The sequence below is a fragment of the Phoxinus phoxinus genome (genome assembly GCF_949152265.1).
Source record: "Phoxinus phoxinus genome assembly, chromosome: 19".
Lineage (NCBI taxonomy): Eukaryota > Metazoa > Chordata > Actinopteri > Cypriniformes > Leuciscidae > Phoxinus > Phoxinus phoxinus.
Window position 1 is genome coordinate 13,846,826 of NC_136894.1, and position 13,538 is coordinate 13,860,363.

General features: G+C 36.0%; 1 protein-coding gene across 5 annotated transcripts in view; it reads left to right on the forward strand.

Annotated features, from left to right (window-relative positions):
• Nucleotides 1–2,885: 2,885 nt before the first annotated feature.
• slc66a2 (solute carrier family 66 member 2) overlaps nucleotides 2,886–13,538 on the forward strand; it is a 40,523-nt gene continuing 29,870 nt past the window's right edge. Inside the window, exons 1-4 of one of the 5 annotated variants that reach the window (XM_079590786.1) lie at nucleotides 2,898–3,056; nucleotides 3,322–3,478; nucleotides 4,415–4,548; nucleotides 7,350–7,400. In XM_079590786.1, coding sequence (XP_079446912.1) covers nucleotide 3,056; nucleotides 3,322–3,478; nucleotides 4,415–4,548; nucleotides 7,350–7,400 — 343 coding nt within the window. In that variant the 5' untranslated portion in view covers nucleotides 2,898–3,055. Of the gene's footprint in view, nucleotides 3,479–4,414; nucleotides 4,549–7,349; nucleotides 7,401–13,538 lie in introns of all 5 variants that reach the window. The other 4 variants (XM_079590788.1, XM_079590784.1, XM_079590785.1 and 1 more) reach the window with 4 other exon arrangements.

Sequence of the window (13,538 nt, forward strand, 5' to 3'; positions counted from 1 at the left end):
ACAGATACACAGTAAATTCCATTTATTATAATGAAGACCCACATCTGACTCCGATTCCCTAGATTTAGTTACCTTGATAATTTACTGCTATGGAAAGAGCTGTGAGAAGAGAGCAACGCTGCCACGTGTTGGCCAAAAAGTATACAAGCAGATTTACATGTAGCCTACATTCACACACGTTTTTCCAAATTGCAAAGACACTTTGTTAATGTGAAAAATTATAATATTATAGACAAAGCAAATTAAATAAATACAAATTGTGAATTAGTCTATACCAAATGTGGCCTACTTTTAATTGCCAGCAAACATAAGTTCATGTTGCACATGCAGTATCGCATAATGATAATTTTGAACAAAACCTTAATAAACACTATACTATTTATTGTATAATGCAAAATACAAGCAAAATGAAACTAAAAGTCAGCTAATATTTCCTTAAATTCAATTATATGTTGCTACAATGTCCTTTGGAACTATTTCACATTAAAAAGGGACCAGTACTTTTGGCCTAATGTCCCAATTATGACAGTTTTCAAATATTGCTAATGTTGAGAGGTCCTTTATATGAATATATTGTAACATTTAATTATTTTTTATATACATATATTTATTGTATCCTGGAAAAGATCTTACACAAAAAGATAAACAAGTTTGTTTATTGTTTTATGTACAAGATCCACATCACATATAAGCTTAAAGAAATAGAAAATAAGGCACATGTGAACAATACACGCAAAGCTTAATACACAAATATACTGTTGATCTCAAGCTTCTGCAATATTTTCACTCAGTTCTTTGGCCAGCTTTATATCCATCATAATAAAAAGGATTCTATAACTTTTCACTCTCATTCATTGTTTGCATATAAGGACTTCCTCGTGAAGGCATATCCACATTTAACCCTTTTAGTAGCAGAGAAGACTTTTTTTGTCATTTTCAGTCCACTGATGAAAAATTATTTTGATTTACACAGTGCTGATAATATTTAATTTTGTTTTCATGAATTAAGTTACGTTGATTTGGCACATTTCAGCTCAGTGTTTTGGCCAGCTTGTTCTCTCTTCAAAGTCACTGTGCAGAAAAACAGAAATATTAAATTATATATATCATGATTTGTTGTTTTAATTGTCTCTAAGTATTGAGCAAACTTTAATTTGGAGATGAAATAAAACCAATGCACTTGCTTTGATTTGTGATGATCTTCCATTCCTCCTGCTTGTGTCATGAGATCAGCGACATTGTTCTCCAGGTCATCTATACGTGTTCCCATCTCATCCAGTTCAGGCATTAAGGACAAACTAAATGCATTTATCAAGAACATGATACTCTAATGTTAGATATGTTTTTTAAACTATTATGTACGTACTACCATTTAAAAGTTTGGGGTTGGTGAGATTTTTTTTTTTGTATTTTGGCTGAATTTATTTGATCAAAAAGGAGTAGGCCCTAATACTTAAAAAAAAAAAAAAAATTTAAATTACCATTTAAAATAAGTGTTTTCTTACTTTAATACATTTCATGGTGGTAAAGCTGAATTTTCAGAAATATTCTAATATGATGATTTCCTGCTCAAGAAACATTTCTTCTTATTATCAGTGTTAAAAACAGCTGTGCTGCTTGATACTTTTGTGAAACCATTAATATGTGTTTGAATAGAAAGTTCAAAAGAACAGCATTTATTTGAAAGAAACCTTCTGTAACACTATAAATCCTTACTGCCACTTTTGATCAGTTTAATGCATCCTTGATAAAAGTATTGATTTCTTATATGGCAAAACCATGGTATAGTTCAATGGTAACTGAATTAGGCTATTTTATATCATTGATTGAATTTTGATTGGAGATAGGCCTATACTCAATTACCCAACAGTCTGTGATCAAAACATGATATTGCTATGGTAACATCTCAAATACAAATATATTTCATTCTAGTGCTATGACAGCGGGGGGAAAGCTAATCTCTTACTTCTACAAAGTTTAATTATGCATCTGAAAAGATATTTTTGGAGATGATCTGGTCAGATAAGTTCTGAAACCTGCTCTGAAGTTGTTGCATTGTCGTCTCCACCTGTTTGAGGAAACGAATTGAGCAGATTTGTGAAATAACATTATAAAGCTGCAATTGAATTAGGCTATACAATTTTCTCGTCTTGTCTTATTGTAAAATAAAAAAAATTATTACAATGTACACTTGCCATTGCAGACAAATCTTTGGCGGCTTTTGACTCGGATCCTGCCATGAGGTTTGTTGTTGAGTTGGTTTATGTTGTGGAAGTTGTTCGTTTCAGCTCCAGGCAACGTTGTCTGGACTAAAAAAGAACCAGTGTGAAAAAAAATAAGTAGGCTATGTGCTTTAACCTCAGAAATATTTGGTCAGTCATAAATATATCCATCAGAATAAAAGGAATCTAACGTTATAACTTTTCAACTTTTCACTCGAATAAGGACTTCCTCGTTCGTATGGGAGGGGGCATATCCACATTTAACCCTTTTCATCCACATTTAACCCTTTTATTATTTTTTGTTGTTTACAGTCCACTAATGAAAATTTATTTTGATTTACAGTTCTGATAATCTTGATCTGTTTTCATGAATTATGTAACGTCGATTTGGCACATGGCAACTTTATTCGGATTTCGAGGGGATTAAACGAGACAAATCTTGTGTCATAATTAAGTATAAAGCAGTTTAAGATCAGGCCGTTTCAAGTGTGCTTCTAATATGTGATGGTAAATTCATTGCTTACATTTAGAAATGCTGAAACACTGGCGTTAATGGCTAATCATTTGCCGAATCATTGATTTTTTCATCACTCGTCAGAAAAATAAAACGACTGACATTAGGACCGTGCGTCTCATGAATACTAATGAGCATCTCGTGACGTAGTGCAACACGGAAGTACTGTTATGAGCGTTAGCCAGATGTAGCAGAGAGGATCACAGCGGCATTAAAATGATTTACAGCACTCCATTCATCTTTGCGCAGATCACAAGAGAGAAGATACACACCATCTAATATGGACTAACGCCGAGGAACCGTTCCCATCGATTTAGCAAGTATTTATTTCCTGGAAAAAGGGAAACACTTGAATGAATTAGTTCTAAGAGTCAGTGGATGGTGACTGGGACAATGAAAGTACATTTACTGTAAAATTGCATTTTAATATGTGAACAAAATAGCAAAGTAGTAATGATTTATGTTTCATTAAAGTAGTGAGCTTGTAATTGCATTCAGTTGATTTAACTATAAAGGACAGATAGATACATCACTCAAAAATGGATGAAGTGGTTATGGATCAGATCATGTATGTTGTTCATCAAGTGGTGTCTTGGATCGCATCTGTTGCCATCATATTTGGAGGAGTTGTGCCATACATCCCTCAGTACAGGGATATCCGCAGGACTCAGAATGCTGAAGGATTCTCCACATATGTTTGCCTGGTGCTGCTGGTAGCCAACATATTAAGAATACTATTTAGGTAAGTTATGCACGACAGCTATATGAGGAAACAATGTAAATAGCCTACATTACCACTCAACTGCCTAAATTCACTTTAATGCGTATTTACAAAGAGATATGTATCTGTCCTCAGATTTTTGCATGAAACACGCTTGCTAAATGTTCTTTTTTTAATCTATTTTTTAAAGGCAGTTATTCACATATGTATACACTGCCTGGCCAAAGAATGTCACTGTTTGGATTTAAATAGGCACATTTGTGATTAAGAGTGATTATTATTTTTCTAGCATGTTATATGTTTGGCAGCAGTTCTTCAAATCCTAATTGATGGAGTGTGTAGCTTTTCATGTAGGAAGACACATCATGGCCATATTTCAGGATGACAATGTCAGGATTCATCAGGCTCAAACTGTGAAAGAATGGTTGGGAGAGAGTATGAAGATGAAGAATAATTTTCACACATGAATTGGCACCTCTGAGTCCAGATCTTAAATTCATTGAAAGTCTTTGTGCTGGAGGAGTTGACTCTTGCACCAGGTCTTGACCAAAAAAATGATGCACCTCTTGATGGAAATTACAAAACAACATTTATTTCCATCAAGAGGTGCATCATTATATAACATGCTAGAAACATAATGATCATATAGATAGATGAATGAAGGTCTTACGGGTTCGGAACGACATGAGGGTAATTAATGACAGAATTTTCATTTTTGGGTGAACTAACCCTTTAAATATTGAGAGGTGCTTAAATGTATTATTGGTGCACAAATATTGTGTCTGGTTTGTGCACTAATAATACAACAACAACAAAATAAGTATATAAAATCTGGCCTAACAAAATCTGCACAATGATTTTTAAAAATCCTCATCCATTTATCAGTAACAATTTGAAGCATGGATAAAGCTCTGACCAATATATGTATGTGTGTTGTTATTTATTTATTTTTTCCAGGTTTGGACGTTACTTTGAGACTCCGCTGCTTTGGCAGAGTATAATCATGATCATCACAATGTTGATCATGCTGAACCTGTGCACCAGCGTCCGCATGGTCACTGAACTCAACACCAAACGCCGCTCGTTCACAGGTGGGAATCTTTATGACTCTTTACAGCCTCCGAATGTGTGTTGTTTTCAGCATTATATTGAAGAGAGCTTTTGTGTAACACTATTTTTTTTATTTCCAAATGAATGAATCATTTACTTTTTTTCTGGTTTCTTTCTTTATTTTATTGTTTTTCCACTAAATTCTCTAATTCTTGGTTTTCCCAATCAGTCTGTTTAGTTGAGTTTGGTACTTGAGTTTACAGGCTATTGAATTACAGTAGATAGTCACATGGTCAGGGTCTGTCTTCAAACACGTTTCACAAGATTATCATACAAGGAGGGCCTTTGAAGTGGATGAACTTTGACCGGCTGACTGCTTGGTAAACATCAGTCTCAGGTTTATTTATACTTGAGTTGTGTTCTTCACTCAAACTGCCATTTTGTATATAAATGAGCCCAAACACTGAACTTTATGTTCGGAATGGAATACGTATGTACTGTATACTGCATACTAATTTTTAATAACAGTATGTGATGCAGTGTAAATTAACCCCTGGTTTCACAGACCATGCTTAAGCCTAGTCCCAGACTGAAATGCATGTTTGAGCTGTTTTAACTGAAAGCAATTTGCACTGACAATCCTAAAAAAAAATTCAAAGGCACATTTATAAAAGCTACTTAAATGCCCTACCTAAATGAACTAAGGCTTAATCCTGGTTTAGTCTAAACCCTGTTTGTGGAACCAGACCTATATGGTTCAAACTGGTGGTATGATTGTTGTCATACATTACTTTACTTTCTTTGAGTGATCGTGGGTATTCCATGCATACAGAAAATGCATTATGCATACTGCTGAAGTTATTGGAGTATGGTAGTATGCTGTTCCGAACATAACCAATAACTATGAGAGAACAAACCACACGGTGCATAAAGGTACAGACATATTCTGACTTTAGAAACGCTCCTTGAACAAATTCGATGAAGCCTTAATAGTTGTCTGTTTACACAGGACATCCTGTTTAAACAGTTTTTATCTTTTGGTGTGAAGTAGTACTGCAGCCCTCTCTGTCTTTATGGGTTGACTGTTGTCTTAAGACTGACACGACATCTCAGTGTTAACTTCACAGCGCTGACGTTGTCACTTCTATATAAATATTTGAATCAAGATAAGATGACCCATTATTGGAATTCAAATCCCAATATTATGACCCAGATACACTACCAGTCAGTTTCAACTCAAAATCAGATACAAAGTGACATAATATTTTGCTAAAATTAAAAGGGTTTTGTTTTTGGACATTCTTATTTACTGTAATGTGATTATTATTATTATTTAAAGGGATACTCCACTTTTTTTGGAAATAGGCTCATTTTACAACTCCCCCAGAGTTAAACAGTTGAGTTACCGTTTTCGAATCCATTCAGCCAAACTCCGGGTCTGACGGTACCACTTTTAGCATAGCTTAGCATAGATCATTGATTCTGATGAGTCCAGTAGCATTTCTTTCAAAATGACCAACGAGTTTCAATATTTTTCCTATTTAAACCTTGACTCTTCTGTAGTTAAACCGTGTACTAAGATCAACGGAAAATGAAAAGCTGCGATTTTCCAAGCCTATATGGCTAGGAACTACTCTCATTCCGGTGTAAGAATCAAGTAACTTTGCGGCCGTACCATGGGTGCAGCAGGCGTAATGATATGACGAAGCACTTGCCGTCAACAAACCAACGTGACAACCTGCTTGCACAGGGAGCGTGCCTTGTAGCATGGAGACATTTGTGAGAGACGATTTAGATGACATTTACTTTGGTGCTGATCCCGAACCGTACAGGAAACTAATCGCACAGGAAATCTAATTTGCCGCCTAAAAACTACACAAACTTAGTCCCGGTCATGTTGGAAGTTACCGAGCTGGGGACTATTTTCAGGTGCTTCATCATATCATTACGCCTGCTGCACCCATGGTACGGCCGCACAGTTCCTTGATTCTTACGCCGGAATGAGAGTAGTTCCTAGCCATATAGGCTTGGAAAATCGCAACTTTTAATTATCCGTCGATCTTAGTACACGGTTTAACTACAGAAGAGTCAAGTTTTAAATAGGAAAAATATTGAAACTCGTTGGTCATTTTGAAAGAAATGCTACTGGACTCATCAGAATCAATGATCTATGCTAAGCTATGCTAAAAGTGGTACCGTCAGACCCGGAGTTCGGCTGAATGGATTCGAAAACGGTAAAACTCAACTGTTTAACTCTGGGGGAGTTGTAAAATGAGCCTATTTTCAAAAAAAGTGGAGTATCCCTTTAAATCATGTTTATTTATTTAGTTAGTACTATGCAGTCAAACCTATAATGAGAATGTGTTGGGAAAATATATGCTTCACCCAAAAACTAACATTTTGTCATTACACTTACCCTCATTTTGTTTCAAACCCGTATGAGTTTCTTTCTTCTGTTGAACACAAAAGAAGATCTTTTAAAGAATGTTTGTAACCAAACAGTTGACGGCACCCATTGACTTCCATAGTGTCTTCTCCTCCGGGTTTGGAACAACATGTGGGTGAATAAATGATGACAACATTTTCATTTTTGGGTGAACTATCCCTTTAATGCACAATGCAAAGTATAATAGTGATTCTAAAAAATATGCTTTGTTTACTTAATGCAAAATTTAGTATCTTAACGTTTGATTTTAGGGTGGAATATGACTTGGACATGTTTTCGTGAGTTCCATCTCTTCAGGGCTTTTTGTGTCTCCATGAAGATGGAGCGATGCAATCTATTTTTCCTCCTGCTCTCCCATGTTCTTATTTTTTGTTTATTTGTCTTATTTGTCTGAAGCAACAGACAGTAAGGACGAAGAAATCAAAGTTCCTAAGAGGCTGTTTCTGGGTATGTACTGATGTGTTTCCCCACAAAACACCAGTTTTTATTATATATAATATAGAGAGAGAGAGATTTTTTCCCCATCATCCACCCCAGTCATTTCCTCCCAGAATGACCCGTCTGAACCATATACTCATCTAATCCTGTCATTAATTCACAACTCTCTATTAACCCTAATGTTTCACTTGCATGTACCTGAAACAGACATGTGACGCATAACAATGAATTACAAACGCATGTTTAGTGATAGAGGCAGTTTTGCATGTTTTTGTTGTTGTTGGATGCCAACATTTTAGTATTGCATGCAGATAGTCTAGATGATCATGAACTGCTTTTCAAATGATATTAGTTTTTGTATGGCTTGCATGACCTATCCAGTCAAGAAGACCTAACATGATTCTAACAGCTTGTTTATCTGATTGCCAAATCAGTAATTCAATAATATGTTACACTGCTGCGTATTGTACTATTTTATACTGCTGTATTCTACTTTGTGGAATTTTGACTTAACCCTTTAACGCTCAGAAGAGTGTCGCATGGCTTTGGGTACTGAGCTGATAACAACTGCAATGTCACATGACGGTTAACCAACAGGCATGTTTTCATTGAAAGCATCTTAGTGTGTTCACAGCCCTACAGCACCCTTGGTTTCCGTTGTTCCACGTGAACAGCAGGTGGCGCTAGTGGTTTACACCTGAGATCTGCTAACTCTTTTGCATAAACTTCCATATCTGCTGACTTTCGGCACACATGCGCTTAGATTGTTTTTCTATTTTAAGTATGGCCTCCATCTGAGTGTTTTGGAGAGAATTCAAAAGTTTGCAGAAGAAATAATCTTGTTATTGACAAGGTGCCATATGTCAGGTGTTATTAGGGGGAGTTATTATTAAAGATGCACTTGTTTCAAGTTCAGTTCCTGTGCTGGTCGGCCAGCTGTTAATGTTGTCTCCTCTCTCTGAGCATCTGTGAGGGTCGACAGTCCAGTTTTAGGTTCAGTCATTTAAGAATTTCCATACTTGAATAGAGCATGACCATCTCTCTTAGATTCGCAAGTGAAAATGAGCAGCAGCACATGCAATTTGTCTATTTTTTTACTGTTTTCCATTCAAACTTGCTGGCCTGAACTGTTATTATGAGACAACACACTTTTACAAGAAAGGTTCTATATAGAACTTTGAAGGGTTCTTTCAGCGGCTTCATGTAGAACCTTTTAGGGGTTTCCATAATTGTATTGATTATAATTAAATGTTATGAATTAAACGGTCGTAAACATACAAACAAAAGTTGAAATAATCTGTTAAATATTAAAGTATGCTGTCATTTTAATAAATTTCTCTTTATATAAAACCTTTTTAGCACTAAGGGTTCTTTAAAAAAGAGTCAATAACACTAAGGTTCTATATAAAACCCCAAGAATTATGATTATGCTTGAACTTGTCTATTTTTCAGTTAAGTCAGTTTTGTGTTGTGACCAAGTGAAATAAATTACTATCTGAAAATCATGTGGGATTTAAATCTGTTTTACAGATTTCATGCGTTTTGGCTGTTTACCTGAAAATGCAAAGTATTAAAAATGGGTTTCAAAGTGAAAGTTTCTGAAAATGATAGCGTTATTGGGCCTCATTCACCAATATCTTCCTAAGAATTTTCGGTTTCACTTTATTTAAAAGGTGTCATTGTTACAGTATAATTATATATTTAAGTACTGAGTAATATTAAGCAACTACATGTACTTACTATAGGGTTAGGGCGATTAGGATTTGTTTGAGGGTTAGTTGCATGTAATTATATACATAATTTACAGTTATTACTATGGTAAGTAACAAGGACACTGTAAAATAAAGTGTTAACAAATTTTCTTAACTTTGTACTTAATAAACTTCCGAAGAAAAGTCTACGTTGGATTCATGACATGTTCTTAAACAGCAGAATTGTTCGCACCCGTGTTCTTAGGATGGATGAATCCCACGTCTTCGTAATTGAAAGCGCGTGCCAGTTGTGCCTTAGCATAAGAAAACGCCCCGCAAATTCCCATATAAGGACATGACACTTCAGGGCCGTGTGCAAAAAAAAGTTGGAGAATGTCCAAAAGACGCACAGACGGTGGAGGTCCACCGATCATCAAACGAAAAAAGAACTTCAGTAATTCTGAAATAGAAATTCTACTGCAATAGGTACTGTAAATGCCAAACGAGGCATATTATTTTATTTAATCGGCATAATTGCTGCTGTAAATTGCAGTGTTAGTGTTTCTTTGTATACTATGATTTTTTTTCAACAAATTATCAGAAATACTATAATTGAAACCTACTGTAGAATAAAATAAAATGCTTAACCAATGATTTGGAGCAAACTGTCATCACTCAAATGTGCGTAAGAGTGCTCTTGAGTGTGTGTAGATTTTGTTCTTAGCTGAGAACAAATCCAAGATAAGAAAGTATTAGTGAATGTCAGAATCTTCGTAAAAAGTGCGTAAGTGGGGTTTAAGAACACATTTCTTCGTAAGAACGGTTTGTGAATGAGGCCCATTGTCTCTGTGTAAACTACAAAAACACGGATTTGTGAATACAGTGACTTCATGTGCATGCGTATTCCATGTTCAGTCTATTTTCTTTACAAAGTGACATCGCCAACTACTGGCCTTGCAGCATAATACAGCGTTTTTAGTAGTTTTCGCAGATCTGCATGAAAGGGGAACAACATCGTTGTCGTCTGAATGCAAATAACGCACAGGAAAAACATAATTTTTTTTAGCACATGGTAATTTAAATGTACCCTTAGTTAAAACCAGCACAACTGTATAGTACACTTTATCTAGACTTTATTAGTATTTGTACCTAGTCAGTTTAAATCAGCATTGAGGATTTATTAATTGTCTGCTAGAGGACTTTTTAAATCTAGCTGTAACTAGCAGTTGATGGAAAAGTAGATTTGTTGTTTTCTCTCTCACATGGCTCGCTCTATTGATCAAATATGCCCAGCGGCCCCTCACACACCTCATTAGAAGTGTGTTCAACAGAGAGGCTGAGAGGTGTTTGCTAATTGCTGCTTTGCTCACAAGCTCATTGATTGAATGGATCTGAATAATGGAGGTGTGCTCTAATCCATACAAAGGTCAAAGGTCGAGCTGGAATGAGCAGTTTGCTTGTTGAGGGGCAGTACAAATAGTGCTCCTGAATGACATCCGAGCACTCAATAAGTCATGAGTTTTTATGTCCATACGTTCAGATCGCAATTTATCCGTTCGTATTTGTCATGCTGGTGATGTCCGTCGTTGAAGCCTGAAGCAGGTGGTGGTGGTTCACTGCTGATGGCTCTATTGCCTGTAATCCAGTCCAGGCGCTGGCAGAGATTTCTAAATGCATTTCATGTAGGGCAGACTGCTGGGGTCCTTGTGGTTGTGCGGTAATGGAGGTAAATGGGCGGCCCTCCCACACACAGTCTCGGCTCCGCTACATTATCCCTACAGGGGACCGCAGCCGCCTCAATTAGCATCCAATCACTACTATCGGAGAATGGTGTGTTTCAAATAAATATGAATTCTTAAACTTCCCCAAAACTGCTCAGTCTGTGTTACTGTAAACAGTAAATTGACCAAAATTTGCTGACTGTTAATTTTTGGGAAGATTTTTTTTTTTAATACAATAATCCACTGTAGACTCCTCTGAAAGAACTTATGATCCAGTTCTGTCTATCACGTTGTGCAATAAAATGGTAAAAACGAATCAACAGGCATGGTAAGAAAAACTGTGATTAACAGTAGCTTTTCACAAAATTAGTTTTCTTAAAGCTACAGTGCACAATTTCTGCATGCTATGGTGTGTGTATACATCTAGATGTGTATATATATATATATATATAGAGAGAGAGAGAGAGAGAGAGAGAGAGAGAGAGAGAGAGAGAGAGAGAGAGAGAGAGAGAGAGAGAGAGAGAGAGAGAGAGAGAGAGAGAGAGAGAGAGAGAGAGAGAGAGAGAGAGAGAGAGAGAGAGAGAGAGAGATTTAACATTAAGATGTGCACATGACTTCTCATTTTCAGTTGTGAATATTGTTCGATATATAAATTTTATGTTGACTTATAAAATTTTATTTATTTATTAATAATACAATATATATATCATGAGTATTAACATATCAAATTAAGTTTATTTCAAGGTGTCGTTGTTACACTTTAATTACACAAATATGCACTTGGTAATATTAATTACAATAAGGTTGGAGTCTGGTTTAGGGTTAGTTGCTTATAATTGTGAATAATTTACTGCTTTTATATTAAGTACATTTATGGCATTTATAGAGTGTTTAATAGCGGTTATCAAACCCACTTGAAGGTGCATATCGCCACCTACTGCTCCCTGCGTGACAGCTGACAAAAAATAAAGGGTCGGGCTAATGATAGCCGATACCGGTCAGTTTAAAAATGCTTGAGATCGGTTCAGGACGTCCCTAATTACATGTATTATCAATGCTAACAAATTATCAAAACATTTTCACATCACAAAGCACAAGAAAATCACTTTATCAAACTGTAAATGCTGTTACAGCAAGACAAATTGCTTGTTTCCTGTTCTGGTAAGTGAATTCAGTCTGGTGTATACAAGCCCGATAACATCTTAATCCAGCGTTTGATGGTGACTGCCGTTAGCTACAGTCAGTCGACTGTTCTGCGGATTGAGCAGCAGTCTATACTGGATAGAGTAGCGATTGAACAGATTGTGTGGATTTGGATGAAGACCAGCGCACTCTTCAGAACCAGAACTGTCATTCATTTAAGCATCCAAAGGCCTCTTTGACACATCTTTTCTATTCACTTAGCTGTAGTTAGAGCAGGGGACTGACAGATTTCTCTTGGCATGTGGGCTGAAGCTGTGCTGAAAGAAGCAATGGACAAATAATAGTGCCACTCTGTTGTATGTCAATCATTATCGCCCCCTGGCCTGAATGCCATTTTTTTTTATTCATTTATAAATGGACAGAGTGAAACTTCATTGTTGGCCTAGGGGAAGACAGCACAAAAAGATGGACGGACCCTGGGGAAAATTAAGGTTTTAGAGGAAAGAGGTTATTTGTTCCATTTGGAAACCCATGTAGAAAGATTTGTGTGTGTAATGCTTATGAAGATAAATAGTCATGTGCCATCATTCCTGTAAGTATATGACTGGTGACCATTGGCTTCCTACATTCCCATACAATTTACATTGTCATTCAAAAGTTTGGGGTTAGAAAGATTTTTTTTATTGTTTTTTTTAACAAAGTTTCTTATGGTCATTAAAGCTGCGTTTATTTTAATAAAATACAGTAAAAACAGTAATATTGTGAAATATTATTACAATTTAAACTGTTTTCTAAATATAATGTAATTTATTCCTGTGATGGCAAAGCTGAATTTTCAGCAGCCTTTACTCCATTCTTCGGTGTCACATGATCCTTCAGAAATCATTGTAATGTTGATTTGCTGCTCAAAAAATTACTTGTATCCTTATCGCTGCTTAATATTTTTTGGGAAAACACGAATGTGTCCTTTCTGAATTAAAGTATGGATTTCTTTCACCTCAAAAAAGTTTGACTTCAATCTTCTGAAAGGGACTGTGGTGTTTACTAAGGAAAACATCAGTTTTGCTCATACCTAGAGTTAGGCATTTGAACAAGTATTAAACTTTGCAATCAATTCACCCCATTTGTGCTGTCAAGATGAATAATGCATCAAATCATGTGACTTGTTGAGATGAGGTGTGCTGTTATTACCGTATATTCAACAAACTCAGCAAGAAATCTGTGCATAAACTGAGTTTAAAATCCTATAAACTTACATTTGAAGAAGGGACCTGGGCTATATGTATAGAAACCAGAATATCATAGAGACTTGTAGGTGGGCAACTACAGATAACAGCATAGCAACATGCTTGAAACCACTCAGAACACCTTAGAAACCACATAGCAGCATCTTAAGTTCTTAACAACTCTATAGCCATGTCTTGACAGCTATATTGGTGCTTAGTTGCTCTAAATTGTCGGTTAGTTGGCCAGCTTGCCCAAGAATACATTAAAAGAGTGGCAGAAATTTCACAGCATATTTTCAGCGTTCTCCTATGTTTGCTGTATAGTATCTGTGTTTTGCAGTTGTCGTTGTGCATGTAGGACTGTGG